This window comes from Macaca mulatta, chromosome 15, assembly GCF_049350105.2.
Source record: "Macaca mulatta isolate MMU2019108-1 chromosome 15, T2T-MMU8v2.0, whole genome shotgun sequence".
Lineage (NCBI taxonomy): Eukaryota > Metazoa > Chordata > Mammalia > Primates > Cercopithecidae > Macaca > Macaca mulatta.
Window position 1 is genome coordinate 80,229,087 of NC_133420.1, and position 26,972 is coordinate 80,256,058.

The following is a 26,972-nucleotide window of genomic DNA, read 5'->3' on the forward strand; positions in this document are numbered from 1 at the left end:
CCAGGACAACTGTTGAACTCTGCTAAGGGACAGACTGCCTCCTCAAGTGGGTCCCTGACCCCCATGCCTCCTGACTGGGAGACACCTCCCAGAAGGGGTAGACAGACACCTCATACAGGAGAGCTCCAGCTGGCATCTGGCAGTTGCCCCTCTGGGATGAAGCTTCCAGAGGAAGGAGCAGGCAGCAATCTTTGCTGTTCTGCAGTCTCTGCTAGTGATACCCAGGCAAACAGGGTCTGGTGTAGACCTCCAGCAAACTCTAGCAGACCAGCAGAAGAGGGGCCTGACTGTTAGAAGGAAAACTAACAAACAGAAAGCAATAGCATCAATATCAACAAAAAGGATGCCCACATAAGAATCCCATCCAAAGATCACCAACATCAAAGACTAAAGGTAGATAAATTCATGAAGATGAGGAGAAAACAGTGCAAAAAGGCTGAAAATTCCAAAAACCAGAATGCCTCTTCTCCTCCAAAGGATCATAACCCCTCACCAGTAAGGGAACAAAACTAGACAGAGAATGAGTTTGACAAATTGACGGAAGTAGGCTTCAGAAGGTGAGTAATAACAAACTCCTCCAAGCCAAAGGAGCATGTTCCTACCCAATTTCAAGGAAGCCAAGAACCTTGATAAAAGGTTACAGAAACTGCTAACTAGAATAACCAGTTTAGAAAACAACATAAATGACCTGATGGAGGTGAAAAACACAGCACAAGAACTTGGTGAAGCATACACCAGTATCAATAGCCAAATCGATCAAGTGGAAGAAAGGATATCAGAGATTGAAGATCAACTTGATGAAATAAAGCGTGAGGACAAGATTAGAGAAAAAAGAATGAAAGGAAACAAACAAAACCTCCAAGAAATATGGGACTATATGAAAATACCAAACCCTCTTTTGATTGGTGTACCTGAAAGTGATGGGGAGAGTGGAACCAAGTTGGAAAACACTTTTCAGGATATTATCCAGGGGAACTTCCCCAACCTAGAAAGACAGGCCAACATTCAAATTCAGGAAATACAGAGAACACCACAAAGATACTCCATGAGAAGAGCAACCCCAAGACATATAATCATCAAATTCACCAAGTCTGAAATGAAGGAAAAAAATGCAAATGGCACTGAGAGAGAAAGGTTGGGTTACCCACAAAGGGAAGCCCATCAGACTAATAGTGGATCTCTGCAGAAACCCTACAAGCCAGAAGAGAGTGGAGGCCAGTATTCAACATTATTAAAGAAAATGATTTTCAACCCAGAATTTTATATCCAGCCAAACTAAGCTTCGTAAGTGAGGGAGAAATAAAAGCCTTTACAGACAAGCCAATAGTGAGGGATTGTGTCACTACCAGGCCTGCCTTACAAGAGCTCCTGAAAGAAGCACTAAATATGCAAAGGAAAAACCGGTACCAGCCCCTGCAAAAACATAACGAAATGTAGAGACCATTGACACTATGAAGAAACTGCATCCACTAATGTGCAAAATAACCAGCTAGCATCATAATGACAGGATCAAAGTCACACATAACAATATTAACTTTAAATGTAAATGGGCTAAATGCTCTAATTAAAAGACACAGACTGGCAAATTGGATAGTCAAGACCCATCGGTGTGCTGTATTCAGGAGACCCATCTCACGTGCAAGGACACACGTAGGCTCAAAATAAAGGAATGGAGGAAGATCTACCAAGGAAATGGAAAGCGCACACACACACACACACACACACACACACACAAAAAAAAAGAAAAAGAAAAGGGGTTGCAATTCTAGTCTCTGATAAAACAGAGTTTAAACCGACAAAGATCAAATAAGACCATGGCATTACATAATGGTAAAGGGATCAATGCAATAAGAAGAGCTAACTATTCTAAATATATGTGCACCCAATACAGGAGCACCCAGATTCATAAAGCAAGTTCTAAGAGACTTACAAAGAGACTTAGACTTCCGCACAATAATAGTGGAAAACTTTAACACCCCACTGTCAATATTAGATCAATGAGACAAAATTAACAAGGATATTCAGTACTTGAACTCACCCCGGACCAAGTGGACCTAATAGATACCTACAGAACTCTCCACTCCAAATTAACAGAATATACGTTCTTAGCACCACATCATACTTATTCTAAAATTGACCACATAATTGGAAGTAAAACACTTCTCAGCAAGTGCAAAAGAACGGAGATCATAACAGTCTCTCAGGCCACAATGCAATCAAATTAGAATTCAGGATTAAGAAACTCACTCAAAACCACACAACTACATGGAAAATGAATAACCTGCTCCTGAATGACTACTGGGTAAATAACGAAATTAAGGCAGAAATAAATAAGTGATTTGAAACCAATGAGAACAAAGAGACAACGTACCAGAATCTCTGGGATACAGCTAAAGCAGTGTGTAGAGGGAAATTTATAGCACTAAATGCCCACAGGAGAAAGTGGGAAAGATCTAAAATCAACACCCTAACATCACAATTAAAAGAACTAGAGAAGCAAGAGCAAACAAATTCAAAAGCTATCAGAAGCCAAGAAATATCTAAGATCAGAGCAGAACTGAGAGAGATAGAAACATGAAAAACCCTTCAAAAAAATCAGTGAATCCAGGAACTGGTTTTTTGAAAAGATTAACAGAGTAGACCACTAGCCAGACTAATAAGAAAAGAGGGAAGAATCAAATAGGTACAATCAAAAATGATAAAGGGGATATCACCACTGATCCCACAGAAATACAAACTACCATAAGCACATCTATGCAAATAAATTAGAAAATCTAGAAGAAATGGATAAATTCCTGGAAACATACATTCTCCCAAGACTAAACTAGGAAGAGTGGAATCCGTGAATAGACCAATAACAAGTTCTGAAATTGAGGCAGTAATTAATAGCCTACCAACCAAAAAAAAAGCCCAGGTCAAGACGGATTCACAGCTGAATTCTACCAGAGGTACAAAGAGGAGCTTTTACCATTACTTCTGAAATTATTTCAAACAATAGAAAAAGAAGGATGACTCCCTAACTCCTTTTATGAGGCCAGCATCATCCTGATACCAAAACCTGGCAGAGACACAACGAAAAAAGAAAATTTCAGGCCAATATCCCTGACGAACGTTAATACAAAAATCCTCAGTAAAATACTGGCAAACCGAATCCAGCAGCACATCAAAAAGCTAATCCACCACAATCAAGTTGGCTTCATCCCTAGGATGCAAGGCTGGTTCAACATTTGCAAATCAATAAACGTAATCCATCACATAAGCAGAACCAATGACAAAAACCACATGATTATCTCAATAGATGCAGAAAAGGCCTTCGGCAAAATTCAAAAACTCTCAGTAAACTGGGTATTGATGGAACGTATCTCAATAAGAGCTATTTATGACAAACTCACAGCCAGTATCATACTGAATGGGCAAAAACTGGAAGCATTCCCTTTGAAAACCAGCAGAAAACAAGGATGCCCTCTCTCACCACTCCTATTCTACATAGTACTGGAAATTCTGTCCAGGGCAATCAGGCAAGAGAAAGAAATAAAGGGTATTCAGTTAGGAAGAGAGGAAGTAAAATTGTCTCTGTTTACAGATGACATGATTGTATATTTAGAAAACCCCATTGTCTCAGCCCCAAAACTTAAGCGGATAAGCAACTTCAGCAAAGTCTCAGGATATAAAATCAATGTGCAAAAACCCCAAGCATTCCTATATACCAATATTAGAGAGCTAAATCATGAGTGAACTTCCACTGACAATTGCTACAAAGAGAATGAAACACCTAGGAATACAACTTACAGAGGATGTGAAGGACCTCTTCAAGGAGAGAACTACAAGCCACTTGCTCAAGGAAATAAGAGAGGACACAAACAAGTGGAAAAACATTCCATGCTCATGGATAGGAAGAATCAGTATTGTGCGAATGGCCATACTGTCCAAAGTAATTTATAGATTCAATGCTGTTCCCATCAAGCTACCATTGACTTTCTTCACAGAATTAGAAAAAACTACTTTAAATTTCCTGTGGAACCAAAAAAGAGCCTGTATAGCCAAGACAATCCTAAGCAAAAAGAACAAAGCTGGAGGCATTGTGCTACCTGACTTCAAACTATACTACAAGTCTACAGTAACCAAAACAGCATGGTACTGATACCAGAACAGATATATAGACCAATGGAACAGAACAGAGGCCTCAAAAATAACACCACACATCTACAACCATCTGATCTTTGACAAACCTGACAAAAAGAAGCAATGGAGAGAAGATTCCCTATTTAATAAATGGTGTTGGGAAAACCGGCTAACCATATGCAGAAAACTGAAACTGGACCTCTTCCTTACACTTTATACAAACATTAACTCAAGATGGATTAAAGACCTAAACGTAAGACCTAAAACCATGAAAACCCTAGAAAAAAAACTAGGCAGTACCATTCAGGACATAGGCATGGGCAAAGACTTTATGACTAAAACACCAAAAGCAATGGCAACAAAAGCCAAAACTGACAAATGGGAGCTAATTAAACTAAAGAACTTCTGCACAGCAAAAGAAACCATCATCAGAGTGAAAAGGCAACCTACAGAATGGGAAAAAATTCTTGCAATCTATCCATCTGACAAAGGGCTAATATCCAGAATCTACAAGGAACTTAAATTTACAAGAAAAATACAACCCCATCAAAAAGTGGGTCAACAGACACTTCTCAAAAGAAGACATGTATGCAGCCAACAAACATATGAAAAAAAGCTCATCCCTGGTCATTAGAGAAATGCAAATCAAAATCACAATGAGAGCCGGGTGTGGTGGCTCATGCCTGTAATCCTAGCACTTTGGGAGACCAAGGCAGGCGGATCATCTGAGTTCGGGAGTTCAAGACCAGCCTGATCAACATGGAGAAACCCTATCTCTACTAAAAATAAAAAAAATTAGCCAGGTGTGGTGACACATGCCTATAATCCCAGCTACTTAGGAGGCTGAGGTGGGAGAATCACTTGAACCCAGGAGGTGGAGATTGAGGTGAGCGATGATCTTGCCATTACACACACAGTGAGATACCATCTCACACCAGTCAGAATGGTGATCATTAAAAAGTCAGGAAACAACAGATGCAGAGAAATAGAAACGCTTTTACACTGTTGGCGGAATTGTAAATTAATTTGACCATTGTGGAAGACAGTGTGGCAATTCCTCAGGGATCTAGAACCAGAAATACCATTTGACCCAGCAATCCCATTACTGGATATATACCCAAAGGATTAATAAATCATTCTATAAAGGCACATGTACACGTATGTTTATTGCAGCAGTATTCGCAATAGCAAAGACTTGGAACCAACCCACATGCCCATCAATGACAGATTGGATTAAGAAAACGTGGCACTTACACACCATGGAATACTATGCAGCCATAAAAAAGAATGATTTCATGTCCTTTGCAGGGACATGGATCAAGCTGGAAACCATCATTCTTAGCAAACTAACACAGGAACGGAAAACCAAACACCGCATGTTCTCACTCATATGTGGAAGTTGAACAGCGAGAACACATGGACACAGGGAGGGGAACATCACACACTGGGGCCTGTTAAGGGGTGGAGGGCAAAGGGAGGGGTAGCATTAGGGGTAATACCTAATGTAGATGACGGGTTGATGGGTGCAGCAAACCACCATGACACATGTATACCTATGTAACAAACCTGCATGTTCTACATATGTATCCCAGAACTAAAAGTATAATAAAACAAAAAACAATTAGCCAGGTATGGTGGCGCATGCCTGTAGTCCCAGCTACTGGAAAGGTTGAAGCAGGAGGATGGCCTGAGCCCAGGAGGTTGAGACTGCACTTAGCCGTGATTGCACCACTGCACTCTAGCCTGGCTGACAGAGCAAGAACCGCCTCCAAAAAAAAGAAAAAGAATTTCAAAGTAAATAAGAGATCAAGTAAAATTTTCCTTTAAATACTTTAGGATTTGTTTTCTTAACTACAGTTCAATAATTGTTTTTTTCTTTTTCAAGAAACAGCATTTAATGAACAAATCTTGAGGTGCACTTGCTGAGTTTTGACAAAATCATGTGCCTATTTAACCCAAGTGCCTATGAAGATGAAGAACACTGCCAGTGCTCCAGGACGTTTCTGCATGCCCCTTCGCCCTCACTGCCTTCTCTCACTCTCAGTGGGAACCCCTGATCTGACTTTTTTTTCTCACTAAAGATTAGTTTTTCTGTTCTAGAAATTCATATAAATTAAATCATAAAGTGTGTACTCTTTTGATTAATTCTTTCAGCAATTTTTTTTTTTTTTTAATTTTAAGACAGGGTCTCGCTCTGTTGTCCTGGCTGGAGTGCAGTGGGGTGAACATGGCTCACTGCAGCCTCAGTCCTCTGGACTCAAGTGTTTCTTTTGCCTCAGCTTCCCAAGTATCTGGGACTATAGGCACATGCCACCACACCCAGATAACTTTTGTATGTTTTTTTGTAGATTCAGGGTTTTGCTGTGTTACCCAGGCTGGTCTCAAACTCCTAGGCTCAAAGGATCTGCACACTTTGGTCTTCCAAAGTGCTGGGATTACAGGAGTGCACCACACCCAGCCAGCAAAATATTCTTGAGATTCGTTTATGCTGTTGTGGTTGTGCAAGTGGTTCATTCCTTTTTACTGCTGAGTGGTATCCTGTTGAATGATAATAACACAGTTTATCTACTTTCCTACTGATGGACCACCTGGGCTGTTTCTCCTTTTCAGTTTTATGAATGAGCTTCTGTGAACATTCTTATCCAACTCTTTTTGTGAATATATGGTTTTTATTTCTTTTGGATAAACACCTAGTAATGGATAAGAAACCTCCATACTTTCCTAAAGTGGTTGTACTATTTTACATTGTCACCAATAATGTGTGAGAATTTCAGTTTCTCCACTTTAACAACAGTAGGTTTTGTTGTTGTTTTTCTTTTTCATTTTACCTATTCTGGTCTATGTGTTGTGGGATTTCATTTTGGTTTAAATTTGCATTTCTGTGATTACTAACGATGTTAAGCATTTTTGTATATGTTTGTTGGCCATTTGTATATATTTGTGATATGTATATTCAAATCTTTGCCTAGCTTTTCGGTTTTCTTTATTACTCCGTTGTAGATGATCTTTCTATATCCTGGATACCAGCCCTTTGCAAACATTGTGTCCAAGTGTGTGGCTTATCTATTTTCTCAATGATATCTTTCGATGAGTGGAAGTATTTGACTTTGATAAATGTCTAATTTACCAATTCCTTCCATTATGGTTATTACTTTCTGGGATCTAAGAAATCTTTGCCTTCTTTCAAATCATAAAGACATTCTCTTATATTTTCCTCTAAAAGCTTTATAATTCTAGCTCTTATATTTAGGTTTATAATCTAGCTCAAATTATGTATGTGTATGAGAGATAGGGTTGAAGTTCAGGGATTTGTTTTTATATCCAGTTTCCACCTTTCGTTCATTTAGGAAGTGCCACACAGGACACATGTATAGGAATCTAGCTGGTGGGTTTTTTTTCTCAGTTTGCAAGTTTGCTGCTGGGGCAGGCCGCAATCCAGTGAACAAAACTGACCCTGACCCATCTATGAGCTTGCTCTGTTTTTGCATGCTTTCCGCAATCATGGTGCCCATCGTGTGCCATGCACTGAGGCAGTGGTACATGAACCCCCCGCTGTGGGGAAGCCAGACTCTCAGCAGGGGCTGCAAGTGTGTGGTGTGTGAGTGTGGGGAAGAGTAACATGAATATAGACTTGCCAGGGGGTCCAGGAAGACCTGGTAGGAGGGATTTTTGAAATCAAACTTCAAGGAAGTAATAGGGAAGGCTAAGAATAGGCTTTCAGGCAGAGTGTTCCCCGGGCCTCATAAAAAGGAGTAGTGCAGAGTTAGAACATTCCAGAGTTGCACCTTCCTTTCCTCAGAGGATTGGCTCTCCAAGAATTGAAAGAGTTGCAGACATGTTTCTTTCTGTGTCTCCCTCTGAGGCGATGAGGCCATTGCCAAAATCCTACCCCATGCCTCCCAGGGATGCCTTGACCAATTGTACCTTCTTGAAGAGGTTTCTGTAATTAATCTAAATATTTTTTCACAGAAGAAATTCTTTTACCTTTTGATTGCCAAGGTGGGAGGGGCCGGAAGAGCCCATGAGGTGCTCTCCAGTAGCCACTGAACATATCCTTTGCTGCTTTCTCCCATCCCTTAGCTCTGGCTCTTGCTGGCATCCCTCCTGCCCACTCAGCCTGACGCCTGCTTGCCCATTCCAACAGGGCTCCTCTAATCAGCACCTGCCATCACCTGTCCTTAGCCTTGCATTTCTACTGATCAAAGTCCCAACACTGGGACAGATGGGTCCAGCAGGGCCTCTCCTTGGCATTACTACTCCTGGAATCTAGTCTGCAACTCTTTAACATCCCTTTCAGCACACTCCCTAGAGTACCCTGTACACACCTTGAATCTTTTTTTTTTTTTTGACAGAGTTTTGCTCTTGTTGCCTAGGCTGGAGTGCAATGTCACGGTCTTGGCTCACTGCAACCTCTGCCTCCCAGGCTCAAGTGATTCTCCTGCCTCAGCCTCCCAAGTAGCTGGAATTACAGATGCCCACCACCACACCCAGCCAATTTTTGTATTTTTAGTAGAGATGGGGTTTCACCATGTTGTCCAGGCTGGTTTTGAACTCCTGATCTCAGGTGATCCACCTGCCTTGGCCTCCCATAGTGCTGGGATTACAGGCATGAACCACACCTTGAATCTCTTCCTAGCTTCTAGTCCTGCCTCGTGCTCTCTCTGTCTGTAGATGCCCTGGGTTGAGGCCAGCAGACCTCGCTCTGATTCTTCTCTCCCCTCTCAAGATGTCTCTTTAATATCATCCATCTGCCCTCTTTAATCATGCCTTCTTGCCAGTCCAGGCTCTTTCTCCACCAATTATTTTTGTTCATCAGAGTATTCCTATCTGTGAAGCTGTTCCTCTATATTTGCAAGGTGATCTGATTTTAGTTCTTCCACCCACTACCCCATGATGACCACCCCAGCGTTAACATTTCTTGAGTACCTCCTGGGTAATTTCTTGCTGCTTTCACCACCAGATTTTTCAGAATCATGGTCTTTTGTCTCTAGCATCACTTCTTCAGCATTGAGTCCTTGGTCCCATCCCAGCTGCTCTACTAAAGCTGTTTTCTAGCCACCAAATAAGATGTCTTTTTCCCAGCCCTCATGACTTTTGATTCTTCTGTGGCATCAAACTGTCGAACATGTAGAAGTCTTTTCTTTATTTGATCCCTGTGACAGAGTTTTCTTACTTTTTGTCAGTTTTCCCCCCAGAAACTTATTTTCCTTCTTTGCAAATATGGTTTCTCCAAGGTTTTGTTTTTATTCCTTCCTCTTCTGTTCTGGCAACTTCATTCATATGGCTTCATTGTTGTTCCAGATGTCTTCCAAACGTGTGATTCTACAAGTCGTCATGTTCAACAGCCTGTGGACATTTCCATCAGAATTCTCTTCTCTTCTCTTTCCCTTCCTGCACAGATTTTCACCCCACCCCCTAGCCTAACCCAGGGTTTTGGCAGGCGTGGCTTAATTGATCAAGGTAGTCTTTTTCACTGAACCTGGTGGTAGCCTCTTAATCTTTCCAGCGTAGCGCTCAGGCAGTGACTACTAGTTGGTGTATCATTTGCACCTATTTGTTACATGTGTACCAGATAACCATTAAGGTTGCTTTTCTCTGACTTATATTTCAGGGGTTGGCCCTGCTTTCTGTTACCCAATTTCTAGTTGCCTGAGGGGTTAGTCCTTGTCAGAGGTTCTGGTTTACTTATTTATTTTCTTAGAGGGAGTCTCCCTCTGTCGCCCAGGCTGGAGTGCAGTGTCGCCATTTCAGCTCACTGCAACCTCTGCCTCTCAGGTTCAAATGATTGTCCTACCTTAGCCTCCCGAGTAGCTGGAGTTACAGGTGCCCACCACCACACCTGGCTAATTTTTGTATTTTTAGTAGAGATGAGGTTTCACCATGTTGGCCAAGCTGGTCTCAAACTCCTGACCTCAAGTGATTAACCTGCCTCATCCTCCCAAAGTGCTGAGGTTACAGGCGTGAGCCACCACACCCGGCTAAGTTCTGGTTTATGATCCTTGATCATTTCACTGGCACCATGAGTGGGGTATAAGCCAGAGTTATTCAGATTTCTCATACTGTTCTGATTCTTTAAAGATCTTAATAGACAAGGTGTAGGTAGAAAGTGTGAGGTATCTTGCCTCAAGATTGCTGTAAAGTATATCTATGTCCAAAAGTTGTCTTAGTTTGCAATTCACAAAACTATTCTCACTTGTCCTTTGGCCTCCGGATCTATCATAAATAAAAGAGAACAACTTTTAGTGAATAAATATTTTAAAAGTTGATAAAGCACTGCAGGTAAACACAAATGTACTTTAGGAAAAGTGTGGGCTTTATTCTTTCCCTGAGGCTAATTGGATTGTGGGGTTGTTAAGACAAAACACCATTCCAGAGACATAGATCCTCCTTTGAGAAGGCCTTGCCTGTAGCATCCAGAGTTTTTGCGATTCCAGGCAGCCTAGAATCATTCTAAGCTATTAGCATGGAAGGATGACTTTTATGACTTGGTGTTTGGCGATCCTGGGTAGCTTCCCCTCTCCTAGATGGAGAATGTATTTTTTGCACTGCTTTCCTCCCTTGCACAGCAGCTGTGACAGGTCACAAGCTCTTAACTACTGGGTAAAAGGAAAAATGGGCTGCAAATCCTTTAAGAGTCTGAACTTTGGGTTTGAAATTGGATTGTAAGTGGAAGTCAGGCATGTGGGAGGTGATTGGGCCCTGGGGTGAAGGCTGCTGCTGACCAGCTGTGTGACCTTGGGCAGTAACTCAGCATCCACATCTGTATAATGAAGCAGTAGGGCTGGCTGGTCTCTAGGGTTCTCCTAGATCTAGCATTCCATTTTCTTTATTTCCCTGGTTATTACCACTGTTACTTTATCTAATGACACTCTTGTTTAAGCAGCAAAGAAAGTGCTGTAGGAAATCAGAATTTTAAAGAGGAGTGGAGTTATATCTATTTGTTGGTTTGTATTGGGATATTTTTACGCTCAGTGGGAAAGAGGAGAATGTCTTGGAAGATTCTGAGTGTAGCTGAGGGAACTTGGAAGGGCAAACAGACTATTTATTGATTGCCCTTAGGTTTATCAGAGCAGCTAGAAAAGAGATTTGGTACAGGCTGGCAATCCATCAAGCCACGTTATGTACGGCTGTGATTTAAAAGCATAGGCTTTGAAATCAGGCTGACCTGGGCGTCCAATCATGGCTTCATCACCTTCTGGTTATGTGGCCTTAAGCAGGATAACATCTTCTTAGCACTGGTTTTCCTATTTGTAAAATGGTGATGATAGTGCCTTGCCCATTGCATTGCTGTGAAGATTAGATGCAATAGTATACAAAACTCTTAGCCTGTGTGGTGCATGGTAATTGTTCCATAAATTAGCCTATTAATTACAGCGTGCTTGCTTTGGACAGGGCTAGGCATTTGAACTCCAGTACCTGGTTTCATCCACATAAGTAGAAATTGTTATCTGCAGATTAAAGAGGAGAAGATTGAAGTTCAGAGGAGTTAAGTGGCTTTCTCAGTGTTACGCAAGTAGTCAGTAGCAGAGCTAGGATTGTAAACCAGATCTTCCTGCCTCCGAGCCCCTTTCCACTATGCACCCTGCCTCCTCGAGTGAAGGAGAACCCTCTTCACTGCCCACATCAGGCTAGGCTCAGAAGGGGATCCAGAAGACTGGTGAAAGCAAGACAAGTCATGAGTATCCTACAAGATGCTGCCCTTTTTATAGATTAGATTCTAAAAAACTACTGAAAGTTCATATGTTTGAAAAGCCCAAAGTCATGTTATACCAGCTACTGTTCAAGCTTCCAGTTGGTGGCAGGGAGAATGGTCATGCGTTTGTTTTGATGAATAGCTTTGTTTGCAGCCAAGAAAATTCTTAACATGGAAGTTGAGACTGATCATGGTGCTTACACCCATAATCCCAGCACTTTGAGAGGCCGAGGCAGGAGGATTGTTTGAGCCCAGAAGTTTGAGACCAGCCTGGGCAACATGGCAAAACCCCATCTCTACAAAAAATAAAAAAATTAGCCAAGTTGGACAGTGGTGCATGCCTGTAGTCCCAGCTACTCGGGAGGCTGAGGTGGGAGGATTGCTTAAGCCCAGGAATTTTGAGGCTTCAGTGAGCTATGACTGTGCCACTATACTCCACTCCTGGTGACAAAGTCAGTCCCTGTCTCTAAAAGACACACACACACACACACACACACACACACACACACACACACACACGTTTAAAAGTAGAGGATCATGCAAGGCTGTGCAGTAGAAGAAGAGGTGGGGACATAATCCCATGCACACTCTGAGCAGAAGAGTCACAGCCAGTAACTGTGTCATGGGATCTTCAGCAGCTTTGTGGGGAGTCAGGGGTGGTAGTGGTAGCATTGAAGATGGGCCTTGAAGACAGAGAAAAGTGAGAGTGGCAGGAAAGTGAGCAGCTGCAGCTAGTGTTCCAAGTGCATAAAACTGAAACTTGGTGCTATAGATGGAGATGAATTAAGGAAGTCAGAAAAACTGCTTTATTTTTTATTTGTTTTAATGACTATGATTATGTCATATGAAGACAGGTCAGAGAGATTTTAAGAAAGAGACGGATATTGTATTAATCAACAAAAAATATTTTTTAGTGTCTTTATCTTTCCTACACTTTTAGAGAAAACTTCCAGTACCCAAGTGCTTGCGTTTCTTTTGTCTGTACCTTCGAATTTTAGATCTGCACTTTCCAATTCATATTTTTATGGCTTCATTGTTGTTCCAGATGTCTTCCAAACGTGTGATTCTACAAGTCATCATGTTCAACAGCCTGTGGACATTTCCATCAGAATTCTCTTCTCTTCCTTTCCCTTCCTGCACAGATTTTCACCCCACCCCCTGTCCTAACCCAGGGTTTTGGCAGGCATGGCTTAATTGATCAAGGTAGTCTTTTTCACTAAACTTGGTGGTAGCCTCTTAATCTTTCCAGCATAGCGCTCAGGCAGTGACTGCTAGTTGGTTGCATTTGCACCTATCTGTTGTATGTGTTGACCATTTGGAATATGTCTGGTCTGAACTGAAAGAAATGTACAAGACACGTTGGATTTTGAAGTATAGTAAGAAAGTAAAATATCTCATTAATAATTTTTAAATGGATGTTGAAATGATATTTTAGGTATATTGGGTTAAACGAAACATTAATACATTAATTTCACTTGCTTCTTTTTACCTGTTTTAAAAGCTTTAGTTTTTTTAGAGATACTACGTCTCCCAGGCTGGAGTGCAGTGGCTATTCCCAGTCATAGTCATAGCACACTGTAGCCTTAAACTCCTGAACTCAAGCGATCCACCCTCCTCAGCCTGCTGAGCAGCTGGGACGATAGGCAGGTGCCACCATGCCTGGCTTTTTTTACCCTTCTAATATAGCTACTATAATAGAAAATTAAAAATGACATATATGACATGGCTTGCATTGTATTTCCATTGGATGATGTTATTCTAGAGGAACATATTCTTCTTCTTCTTTTTTTTTTTTAACTTTTTTTTTCTTACCGGTGTACCAGTGCAGTTGTTACATTCTTAAAGTTCTGTTATCCATTCTAGGATTGCTTGAGAGTCATAGATGACTTGAGCTCATTGTATGTCAGGAAGTGTACCTGGTCATTTGGAAGTGATAAACACCTATCCTATATCTATGATTGGTTCACGTACACCATTCTGAACTTCAGATTTTTCATCTACATAACACAATGGAGATACTAGAACAGATATTCCCTATGCCCCCTTTCCATTTAAAAATTCTGTGATTCTAGGCTAGGTGTGGTGGCTCATGCTTGTGATCCCAGCACTTTGTGTGGCTGAGGTAGGTGGATTGCTTGAGCTCAGGAGTTCAAAACCAGCTTGGGAAGCATGGTGAAACCCCATCTTTACAGAAAATACAAAAATTACCCAGGCATGGTTTTGCATGTCTGTGGTCCCAGCTACTTGGGAGGCTGAGGTGGGAGGATTGCTTGATCCTAGGAAGTTGAGGCTGCAGTGAGCTGTGATGGCACCACTGCACTCCAGCCTGGATGACAGAGTGAGACCTTGTCCAAAAAAAAAAAAAAAAAAAAAATTCTATGATTCTAGCTTGGAGCCAATGCTCAGAATCAAGTATTGTTAATTATTTCTGGGTTCCATCGTAAGGTCTCTACTACTTTCTCTTCCAAGTATCAGAAAGTCAGTGTTATGTCCTTTGACCCCTGGGAATTGTGAATTCTTGAGTGGAAAGACTTTAGAGAGTTCTGTTCTGGTAGGCTAGATAAACCTCCTCTCTCCCTTTTCCTTCCTGGCCTATGGCTCCGTCTGGGTTTGTTTGCGGGTGTACCTGAGCAAGGTGGTGAGGGGAGCTCTTGGAATGACACAAGTATCACAGAGCTTGAAGCAGTTTCAGTTCTTTGGATCACGGCTTCCAGGCTTCCTTTTAAATACCCTAGGCAGGGCAATTCTACAAACTTTCTTTAGATAGTAATTGGTTCTTAAACATTGAGAAATCTGTCTTTACCTTTTTGACTCTACTAACGTTAGAACGAATTATTTTCTGTTTCTTGATAACTTCTAGATATCTTTCTTTCAGCAGATCATCCTCTTATACACCATTCATCCATCTATTAAATACATATATAATATTGGCTAGCTTCCAAAACAAAAAGATGTCGGACTTGATCTTTATCCTTGAGGGATTCCTGGTTAATGAGGGTTGGGTAGATCACCAGTGAGAAGACATGGTGCTGGGTATCTTGAGAGGGGTATTCAGGGCGTTCATGGTGCAGGTAGGGAAAGGAGATGACTCCATGAGCACACTCAGGCAATGAAACATTTATTTTTGCATAAGAGTTTTTGATATTTCAAAGTGAGACAAGGTTTCAGTTAACCAGCAATAAGTCAAAGTCTGCTCTATAAATATGTTGATATGATTCCATTTAATGGAACATCAATGTCTGGGTAGAAGCTTGTTGCTCTACTGAAATCACCTTTCATGATGCCGATCATATTGCAGTATTTTGCCATTAAATGTATTTTTCTTTTGGAATAAATCCTTATAGTGTGTTACATTTTTTAAAAGTAACAATATGGAAAGGGGGTTATATGAAAGTAGTTTTACCAGTTTAAAAAACAGGGGCACTGAAAAGGGAAAATACCACTCTGCCTGTGGAGCCTGTTTTATTGTAAGTGCCTGAAACTAAGTTATCCTGAATAAAATCTTGACTTTTCTTTTAGAGTGTGGGTGAATAAAATATACATGCAGAGGTATTTTTGGTAGCCAGTGCTTCTTGGCTTTTGATTTGAGGTTTGTAGGAATCCTAAAAAGATAGGGTACTGGTTGGCTCAAATTGAGATCTCAGGTAGTTGGACTGATTGTGAGCACAAAAATGGCAATAATACTTAACATGTATCTACTGTGGGAGATGGGTTGTTTACTATGCACACATAACAATTTATCTCTTGAATGTACAGAAGATACTTTAAAGCACTCAATTTATGTGCCAACAATTAGGAGATATTTTATTAAAGGTGTATAACAGAAATACATAGCTTTGTACATTAAATGCCAAGAATGTGCATTCTGAAAAAGAAAAACCAAACTTTTACCTATTGTATTTAACATTGTGAAATTTAGATATTCATACTATAAGGACGGCATATTTGTGAAAGATTTCCTTGTCAATGATGAGGAATATCTAAAATATTTACCATGAATCAATACTGCTTTTACAATACAAATAAAAAGTAAATGAGGCAATTTCATGCCATCTTAAGGCATTTCTGATAACAAATCTATAGGTGAGAAGAAAATAAGTAGGGATATCTGTAATGGTACTTGTTAATATGCAACTCTAGCCATAGGAACAGTACAGGTGTTGATGATTTTTCTCTGGGGAGTAGATTGAAGAGAGGTACATAGTAACAACAGTGGTGGCAGTAATATTTATATAAAAGGTTGAACTTACTAACAGGAGCAGCATGCCAGCTGTTGCCTGGAAAATAGCTTTACATTAGAGCAGTGGGGAGTTCTTGGTTTCTTTCTCTGATTTTATCTCCCTTCCCCCATGTACTGCCCCAAAGTATTGCATTTTAGTTTCTGTGATTAAAAATCAGTTCAGTGTGAAAATGAGAAAACAATTCTATGCCATTCCTGAAGGTAGCTAAGTTGGAAAACACCAGCATGGAGTTTTTGCTGATGTGCTGGTGCCTAATGATGAGAGGGATCCCAGCTGGATTGTGAAGATTGTATGTGGGCATATACAAAATTGATTAACTGCCTTCACTTAGTTTTTGACAGCTTTAACAGCTGCCTCAGTCCAGCTGTAAGTGGTAAGTAAGTAAGTTTCATTTACTACCAAGCATGTAAAATGGAAAAACTCACTATAAATTATAACTGCTAAATACTATCTATTTATCATTTGTTCAATTCATCCCTGGGCATAAATTTTATTTAATCATTCACTTATGCACACAGTCTTTCATTCAATAAATATTTACTGAATGTGCTAGTATACAGTAAATATTTACTGAATGAAAAATTCAGGATATGATACATAGAGATGTACATCATGTACAATGAACAGTGGACAAGGTTGAAAAATGTACAATGTACATGTACAGTGTAGCAGTGAACAAGGTTGATAAAGGCCCTGAGCGTGACAGATGAGACAATAAACAAACTCACCAACAGACATGCCAATCACAGGTAGCTGTAAGTGATGGGACAGGCACACGCAGGGTGATGGGAGAAAATATGTGCACACGCAGGGAAGATTGGTGGGGAGACAGGGTGCAACGGCGAGGTGGTTCCTGGGTATAAGATGATTGGGGAAAGTCTTTCTAAGGCTGTAATAACTGAGGTGAGACCTGAAAGAATGAATGAGGGAGACTTTCGATGTGAAAGTGGTTTCACATAGTCGGTGGTGTTTGGTGGACTCAGAACTAAGGTGGTTTTGCTTTAAATGATGTCATTTGTGTACACTGATGATATTCTGAGTTGACTCAGGAGTCAACCAGTTAGAAAAGACACTGGCTGGCCCTATTGGAGAGCCTTAGAGCACCCTGTTGGGTCAGTAGTAAGCCCTGAATTCCTGGGCTGTTGGGAGACCTCAGGGGAGGACCTGAGGCAGCTGGGTGGCACTCGGAGAGCCTGGGGACACAGCCATTTCTCTGTTATAGTATGGAATTATTTCCATGCTTACACAAGCAATGTGGCATCTGTAACAGCTTGTGTGTAATTCTGTGATCCAAGGAATTTTTATTAACCAATTGTAGTTACAGACTACCTTTATATTCTGGCCACTTCACATAGTTTAGTGGAAAAAAGTAAGGGTTGAATTCTGGTCTTCAGTGTTGGCAGTCGTATGATTTTGCAGTCTGAGTCACATTTGGCAGAAGTACTCTTATCAAATTGAATTTATTTCTCCCAAGAAGGTAATCAGCCTAACTCTGTGTCTTTTATAGGCGGCATCACTGTCCACATCTCCCTACCAAGATTTATGATAAAACAGAGAAACCATGTCTTCTCTCCGAATATACCGAGAACTACCCTTGCTATCACTCTTACCTGCCCAGAGAGTCCTTCAAGCCAAGGCGGGAATACCAGAAAGGGTCTATACCAATGGAAGGCCTGACTACATCAAGGTGAGGGCAAACAGTGTTAATGTATGCAGGTACATACAACACTAATGTAGTAACATGCTGTGCTAACGTATAATATTAATGTGTAGTGCTAATGTATTAATATGCAGTATCAGCATGTAATATTAATGCCTTAATGTACTATGTCTCTGAGAGAAAATCCTGCATTTATGAGCCTTCTCAGTTTGTTCCAAATTTTCTGTTAAAGAGAAAGGATTCTTGCTTGCTGAAGTAAAGGGTGGGGAAAGGCTGGATTAATTTATATAATAAAGGATTGGAGGTTAAGAAAAATATTTAAGGGATGGAAAGAGTGGGGGATGTTGCTGAAAAGCAAGTTTTGGGCTTTGTTACATGAAAAGCTCCAGGCCAGCTTGGGTAGGTGGTGGGTGGTGGTGGTGGTGGTGAAAGAGAACTTGGCAATAGAGAAAAAGTAAGCTTTTTTTTTCCCCTTAAGATTATGCTGTAAATTTTGAATTGGGGTTCTCCTGAATGTTCTTCAAGAAATGTGAACAAATAATGTTTTTCTTTTAAATTATTATTGACTCCCAAACTAAGGTTGTTTAGTTCTGTGCGGAGGCTGAGCCACACAGTTCAGTATATTAGTGTTGCAGAGGTGTTTGTACTGAGGGGGTGCAGAAAAGTTGTCAGTTCAGAGTTGTTCTACAGGCAAGGCTCTTGCAGATTCTGCTGTGGACAACTCAGTGAGTGACTTGTGACTGGTGATCTAGTAGAGCAGAAACATCTTTGAGTGCAGTTGGGAAGTCTCAGATTGTATAGTTTTGTCCTCAGCTGAGCCCTGAAAGATTGATGTGTTCTCTGCCTTCCCTGTTCTTCATCCCTGTAAAGGGCAGGGTTGCTGTGAGGTGGAGATGATGGTGAATGTTGACTGTTCCAGCACAGTGCTTGCACATCAGTGCCTCAGACTTGGTGACTTTTCTTCCTATTGTTCCCCTTTGGTTCATAATTTTGTGCTAGTAAAGGTCCCAGATGGTTTAGGTGAAGCAGAACCATTCTAATTCATTCTGCCTTCAGGTTTGCTCCAGAATAGGACTGGAAACATCTCTTGAGACTGTGAGTTGGAGGTACTCTTCTCTACACAACACTGCCATCTTCTAAATCCACAGGAAGTCCATGTCTGGGTAATGGGGTAGGAGCACCCACAATGGGAGAAATGGAGCCAAAGGATTCCTGAGCTTAGTGGAAACCACTGGACAGGGGCTTGAGAATGAGAGGGAGTTGAGGGCCTTGTCTGATGCTTGAGTTGAATCAGGCCACTTTTTAAAAATATTTTTTTTTAAACAAGGTTTCCTTCTGTAGCCATGGCTGGAGTGCAATGGTGTGCATCGCTCAGTGCAGCCTTGAATTTCTGGGCTCAAGTGATCCTCCCCGCTCAGTCTCCTAGTAGCTGGGACTACAGGCATGGGCCACTATGCCCAACTATTCTTTAAACTTTTTGTAGAGATAAGGTTTTGCTATATTGCTAAGGCCAGATGATTATGTTTATTCTAACCATTTATCTTAAATGATTTGGTTTAAACAGTGTTTCTGTTTTGGAACACTCTGGTTAAACAGAGTGTTCCAAATCATCTTAAATGATTTGGTTTAAACAGTGTTTCTGGGTCCTGATGTATTAAAACATTGTAGTTTATGCAGCTGTTTTTTCAACCTATGATTTATTAAACAATATGAACACTAAAGTTTGGGCTTCATTTTGCCAGGAAAACAGTATTCTTTGTCTCTGAGAATCTGAAGACCATAATAAGAAGTGTGAACCATTTCTGAGCATTGCTTTTGTTTTAGGAAGCCCTGGTCAACACCGAGTAAGAGTCCTAGGCACCTGTATAAGGGACATGTAATCAGTAGGAAAGGATAAGAGTAGTACTGAGGGGTGGCTTGCAAATATCTTGTTCGGTCTCCAGGGGTGGGTCTTTTTATCTCTTTATATCCAGTTTGCAGGAAATGAAGAACACTTTGTGAGATGTCTAGTTGGCTTCAGACATTGATATATTTCCTATTCTGAAAGTATAGACGGGGATGATTTGAAGGTTGGTTGGTGCAGGTTGCTTTGTTAGCTGCCCAAAGCTTAGGAGAATGAGGACAAACCCTTGGTCTAGGGCGGAAGCCCTGCCCCAGCACCTAGCTCTGAGGCCCCCAGATGCAACTCCAGATAGCCTCCCTCCTCCTGATGGTGCTTCGCTAAACAAAAACTTACCCTCTGACCTGTCCTAAATTATCCTTGCCTTGTGTCACTTACAACAATAAACATATCACCCAGAAGGCCCCTCTGCCTCTCCCGGAGCCAGAGTAACAATGAATATCATGTACCTCAAGTGTGGCTAAAGTAGGGGAAAGCAGACTGTGCAAGAATTTCCAAAATAAGCTGTTAATGAACATAAGGGCCTTAAAAAGAAAAAGTGGCAGGATCAAGGTTATACACAGGGAGGAAAAAGAGCAGATATGGATCTCTTTTTATTTCCTACCCTAAAAAGAGAAGTAAGGGGGAAATGAGTAGAAGACATCTGTGTTCTCTTTTCTACCACAATTTCATTATTTCTCCACCCTGTGCCTGCCATGACGGGCACTATTTTTCGTAGATTGAGAACAAAATTATGCCACTGTCAGGAAATGTAGGGAAGCTACCATCTGGTGTTTCCCTGGAGGCTTACAGGGGAAGGGATGCGGCAGCCCCGTGTCTGCATACCCCTGTGTCTGCACGGATTGTCGTCACCCCTCTGCTCTTAGAACTCTTATTACTGGAACATCCCACCCACTTCTTTATCTAAACATTGACCTTGCTTAGTTTCTGATGTTGGACGTGAGGCTCCCACCTGCTGAACGAAAAAGTCACGTGGTCCAGGGCTTTGCTGAGTTTGGTGATTAAGCCCAGACACACACACAAAAAAACACCTGGTTTCTGGAAAGGTTATCATCCCAGCGTGAGGCATGATTACAGCTGCACACAACTCTTACTGACCATAAATCTTGGGGATTTACAGCAGGTGCCATGAGGGGAATGCTTGTGATTTCCAGGCATTTTTAGTGTGAAACTCTTTCTTGCAGCCCTTGGTAATTCTCTGGTGTAGAATCTGCCTTTAGTTCAGATAGACCTGAGATCAATTTATGAGTAAGAGGTTTGCACTTCAAGCCTCATTTCCCCATCAGCATGGTGACATGTAAAACACTGGGAACCCAATTTGAGACATTCTGTTAGCTAAGCCAGCTCCCTAAAGATGGGCAAAATGAACAGCATCGGAAGAAAGAGGTGAGTCTTCAATGGTGTTGGACCTTTATCCTAAAGGGAGTGGGACCATGGGTAGAGTGGAATGGAGGCACAGAGTGAGGAGATAGAATTGAGTTCAGACTCGATGGGTGTGGCTGAAAGGCAGAGGGCAGGGAATTGGTAGCATCAACTCTATCACTTATTGACAAGACTGCTTGGTAAACCAAGGAGAGTAAGGGAGGGAAGAGCTAAGAGAGAAAGGGCATTTGGTATCCTCTCCAAAGGTCAGGAAAGAAACAAGAGAGTTAGTAGCAGGCTTGAGTCTTGCACTACCCATTGAATTTTGTATATATATATATATATATATTTGTTCAAATAGATACTTGACTCTCCTACTCAGAGCTGTACCTCTGGGCATATACTTAGCCTCCATAGCCTGGGCCTGAGAATTAGTGTGAACACAATGCAGATAGAGTTCTCGGCACTGGACTTGCTTGGGCAATCTCAGAGCCTTTGAATTGTTTATGCTGTATTTCTGATTAAATTTGTAGACATTTTGGCCGTTATTTCTTCAAGTAATTTTTCTTTCATGGATGATCTATTCATTTCTTTTCCCCAGTCTTTTCTTCCCCTCCTCTGTTCTTCAGATTGGATAGTTTCTATTAATCTAGTTTAAACTTCACCAACTTTTTCTCCCTTATCTCCATTTTGTGATTTAAGCCCATCCAATGAATGTTCTACTTCACATATTTTGCAGTTTTAGAATTTGCATTTGATTCTGTTTTTATCTAGTTTCTATTTATTTTACCTGATTTCCTATCTTTTAATTCATTATGGCCTTACTTTACTTTCCTTATTGAGCATGGTTTAAAAAGCTACTTTAAAACCCGTGTCAGCTAATTCCAATGTCTGGTCTGCTTGGAGTTGGTCTCCATAATTATCTTTTTTTTTTTTTTTTTTTTTTTTTTGAGCATGGGTCAGATTTTGGGTTGATTTTTGTACAGTAAGAATGTTGTTATGTTGTGGACACCTTAGATACTTGTATGCATTGCTCTAAAAAGTGTTTTTATCTTTGGCAGTCAGGTAACCTGATTTGATTTACAATGCAAATTCTGTGTCTTGGCTGGCAGCTCAAATCTCACTTGAGTTCTTTAGCTTGAAATCTACCCCATATATGTGAGGTCATGCAGAGATTTGGGCCCAGTTTATGTACAGAATTTAGGGCTTCCTGTCTTTGGCTCTCTCATTTCCAGGTTTCTTTACCATTTTCCAGCAACTGTGGTTGCCTCAAACTTGGTTCTCTTTTTTTTTTTTTTTATGAGATGGATTTTCACTCTTATTGCCCAGGCTGGAATGCAGTGGCACCATCTGGGCTCACCGCAAGCTCCGCCTCCTGGATTCAAGTGATTCTCCTGCCTCAGCCTCCTAAGTAGCTGGAATTACAGGTGTGTGCCACCACGTCTGGCTAATTTTGTATTTTTAGTAGAGATGGAGTTTCTCCATGTTGGTCAGGCTGGTCTTATACTCCTGACCTCAGGTGATCCGCCTGCCTCGGTCTCCCAAAGTGCTGGGATTACAGGCATGAGCCACCATGCCCAGCCAGCCCTCTGGTTTTGTAGTCAAGAAAAGATAATCAATAGAGATCTGCCTTTTAGTTGCCCTGCCTGGCACAGAGTGGAGCTGACCTTTAGGCTAGAAGCTTTGAATCTTAAATAGTTAATGGAAAATTAAGCAATGAAGCCTCAAACAGTGCCATTTTCTGCTTCCACCTGTTGGCTCTCTCCAGAATCCACCTTTTTAGAGCTTTAACGTCATTTGAAATAGTTTGTCTGGAGTTTATATGAAGTGGTGACAGATATTTGCCTCAGCCTTAGTAGGAGTTGAGGGGCTCAGAGGGCAGAGGAGAAGACAGGTGCTATGTAACTTGGATGCTGGAGTGCATGGGCTTGGAATCCCATCTGTTATAGTGAAGGTAAGGCAGACTCTGTGTCCCATAAGGACCAGGGGCATGAATCAAGCCCTGTGATTCAGCCAAGGATCTTTTGCAGCACATTGGGATGGACTCCCCAAGCTGCCTAGGATGGGAGAATGGTTTCTCTAGAAGTGTGCCTTTTGACATTGGGAAGTTTGAGAATTACCTGTAGAAGTGACAAAGTCAAATCAACTGACAAAGGGCAGAACCCCATGGAGGAGATGGAGAAAAGATCATGAGGAGTGGTATCGCAGAAGTCAAGGGAGAGAGAATTGAAAAACTGAGTGAGAGGATGGATGCTTTGAACAAGCCCAGTAGGATAAGGATGAGAAGCAGTGGTTGGGTCTGGAAAACAAGTGATGCTTGGAGTATCCAGGAGTTAGGGGAATCAGATTTGATGGGTGGGACATGAGGAGAGGAAGGCAAGTCTGTACTTGTAGACAACACTTTCTGGAAGAGAGAAGGGAAAACCGGAGGAGAATGGAGCCCAGTGAGGATTGTGTCTTATTTTGCTCTTTACCTTTAAAGCTGGGAGATAACACTCAGTGGAGAAAGGAGGCAGTAGGGAGGAAGAGAGAAAAGCATGGCCTAGGAGATGGTCTATAGATGAGGTTCCCGAGAAAGAGGGCAGGGGTGAGAGAGGTTGGCTTTGGCCAAGAGGAGGAACTCCTTTTAAGATGGATTCCATTTTAATATAATTGATTACTTGGATACACTAACAAATCTTGAAGTTTGCATAAATAAACATTAAAAACAGGTTTTAAAAATGTGATGCATGGCCCTTTTGTCATGGTGAAAATCTTCATTTCCCACTGCAGGCTCGGGACCCTAGCTCACTGTTAGGTTATTTCCTCTTTCCTTTTGTCGGAGTCTTGTCAAACACCTTTCTTCAGCTTTGCCAAATGATTTGAAGTCAAGTTGTTATGACTTCCCCAGCAGGACCACTCCAACCTTTCACTTAACTCTGAGTTTAACTCTTGGCCTTCCCTACTCTATAACTTTTATAGCTACTTACCAAAAAGAAACTTACTTCTCTCACCAGTTTCTTTTTCTTGGTTCACGTCACATGTGCACAGAGACTGGGAAATGTACCACAGAAAGAGAGGGGAGATCCAGTGTTCTTAAAAAGAAAAGCTAGTTAGTTTGAGCAATTCTGGGAAGACTAAAATATAGACTTTTCTTTTATGTGAATTTAAAAGCTATAAGATTATGTGTGATTGGGGACATGCAGTTATGTTGTGGTTAATGACAGGTTTCAGTGAATGTTCTCAACATAAAAACATAATGAGGAAACACATAAATTCTGATTAAATTCACTCCTGAGCCACAGTAACTATGTTTAGGTAGGTTATAAAAAAGTCAAACTTTAAAATTTTTCTTCTCTTAAGAAGTAGATATTGCCTCCCCCCACCCCCCCGTAGTCATTTGCCTTAGTTATAGCTGATCAATAAATTAAACCATAGAGGAATACTTAGAAAGGAACTTACATTTTCTACTGGAAAAGATGATTGGCTTTTGTCTTCGGGAAACCAATTTCAGAATGGTCTGTGAACTGGTGAATTTGGTTGTGGGCTTTTGTCTGCTCTTTTCCAGTAGAAGCCGTGGGAGATGGGCAGTAAATGTGCTTTAGTTTTCAAGAGGCTGGCAGCCTTTGAAGGGAGGTTTTTGTGGCATCCCTGAGAGGAAGCTGGTCCTCTTGGTCAGAGTAACTGAAGAAGAGCCTGCCATCGACTCTGGGTGCAGGGTCCCCGAGAGTGGCAGGCTTACAGCTGGAAAGCATTCCTAGGTGCTTTGAGGTTGGGTGGGCTCAGTGCAGCAGCTCAGGCACCCATAGGCACCCAGCTTTGTTCCTCATTGCTTGCCCTTGGTACCTCCTGATACTCCCTGGAAATGAATAGGGTGCAGGCTTAGGTAGCCATCACGGAACACAGGCTTTTATAAGGGTTTAGGAATGTGTGGTCTCAGGCTGCCTTGAAATCTGTCCATCCCTTCTGGGAGTGAGGAGAGCTCAACTTCCCTTGGGAGCACTCCCTTTAGAATGTACACTCTCTGACCAAGAGTCCCTTTCCACTCAGCTGGTTTTCAGATGGAGTTTTCTGGGCATTTCCATTTGTCTTTGTAGCCTAAGGACTTACCCTCTTAGTTCCCTGTTACAATTGGTTTAGTGCTGAATAGACACCAGGGTGTAGTACTTGTTCATTGAGAACAGTAGATAATAGGAGCTGACCCTTGGCTTCTTGTTCAGTCCATTCCCTCCATAAGCCCCGATATACACAGTCAGCTTCCAGACACTTCAGGCTAACAGCAGGGCCCCTACAAAGGAAGTCCAGGCTGAATGTCCTATAACTGCTGCTAAGATATATTTTTAAATCTACCCAGAGGGTGTTAGGGGAGTTCAACTGAAGCATCTCCCATTTCCTCCTTAGAGCCCTAGAGAGACTAATTCTCCTGCTTCCTAACTTCCTCCTCCCATCCCACCAAGCATTTTCAGGACCCGGTTCGGGTTTACTGACAATCATGTGTATAATTCACGCAAGACAGGTTACAGTGGAGCGTGTTACCTTTGCTAGTCAAGCATGGCTCAGTAATGCTGCTCCAGATTTTGGCCGGGAAGTGGGTTTTATTGGTGTTTGGGCCTAATGTTTTCCTGTCCGGAAACCTTCCCCTTCCCTTGACAGGGCTGTTCTGGCAAGCACCATCAGGGAAAATCTAACCTCCCTTTGTCCGGTTGAATAAATGGGTTCCAGGCAAAAACAGTTCGTTGTGTGAAGCAGACACCCTTCAGAGGGAAATGTTAGCATTGAGAGGTGGGAAGTTGCGAGTGCCCTGGAGGGCAACACAAGTCTGAGCTAAGCCCTGGCTCCTTAGGGCGGTTCCTGGTGGGCATTGCAGTGAGCATCTGGGCCTTTTTATCTGGGATACTTTGGAGAGGGACTGCTTCCTGTTTAGCGAAGACCATTATACTTTTTCGATCCTGTTGTTTTGGTACTCCCTGAAATAATGCGGGCGCTGACACCAGATAGCAGAGAAATGAAGGACTTAGGGTCTCCAATTATTTCGCTATTTTCCTCTTCTGGGTTTTCTGTAGGCTAAGCAGAAGAAGGAGATAAACATTAGCAGGAGAAGCTTTTGGGAACACAGAGAAGGTGGTGGAGGTACCTGAAAGGAAGTTAGCTCCACAATGAAGGGGTTGGGTGGAAGGAAGGTGGAGAGCGCAGGAGTAGAAGTAGTGACATTGTGGTTGGAGTGCAGGGTGCTCAGGTGGGGTGGGGATAGTGAGAGACAAGGGTGAGTAAGGCAGGAGCCAGGTCCAGAAAGGCTTATAAATTATTCTAGGAAGTTGAATTTTGCCTGGAAGAGTTTTAAACTGGGGAAAGCCATCTGATTTCTATTTAGAGAGTTTATTCTGGCCACATTATGGGGATTGAATAGAAGTGGTAGGGATGAAGGAGGAAGCTCAGGTGGCAGGCTGTTACCTGATCCAAGTGAGAAATGGTCAGGGTCTGGACCAAGGGGAAAGAAAAACCAATGGGGTGGAGGGGCATTGGTGAATGATAGGCTCTGGGGCCGTGAGGAAAGGAGGTCAAAGATGTGTACAGGTGTCTGAGTTGGGTGAGACATAATTGATGGTACCCTTCCCGAAGGTGGGAAATAGAGGAGAAACAGTTCAGGGGAGCGGGGAAGGCAGGTAGAGTAGAACATGACTTCTCAGCAAATGTTTATAGAGTTGGGTTGAGCAGAAAACATAAGCCTTATTGCAAGCCAAGGACCCCAACAGCATGCACTTGCTTCCTTACAGGAGAGATTTTGGGCCTCACAAAGTGGCACCAGTGAAGGCCCACCAGTATGACCAGTTCGTCCCAAGTGAAGAGAATATGGATTTGCTCACGACGTATAAGAAAGATTACAATCCCTACACTGTCTGTCGAGTGGACCCCATCAAACCTCGGGACAGTAAATATCCATATAGCAACAAGATGGAGTATTTGCCTACTTATAAAGGTGGGAGAGCACAGAGGGGCAGATTGGGGGAAGGACAG

General features: G+C 41.9%; 1 protein-coding gene across 2 annotated transcripts in view; it reads left to right on the top strand.

The window, feature by feature from the left end:
• Positions 1-26,972, top strand: part of SAXO1 (stabilizer of axonemal microtubules 1) — a 120,658-nt gene that overhangs the window by 80,271 nt on the left and 13,415 nt on the right. For both annotated transcript variants that reach the window (XM_077966040.1, XM_077966041.1), the window contains exons 3-4: positions 17,564-17,743; positions 26,732-26,934. In XM_077966040.1, the coding sequence (XP_077822166.1) occupies positions 17,721-17,743; positions 26,732-26,934 (226 nt within the window). In that variant the 5' untranslated portion in view covers positions 17,564-17,720. The remainder of the gene's footprint in view (positions 1-17,563; positions 17,744-26,731; positions 26,935-26,972) is intronic.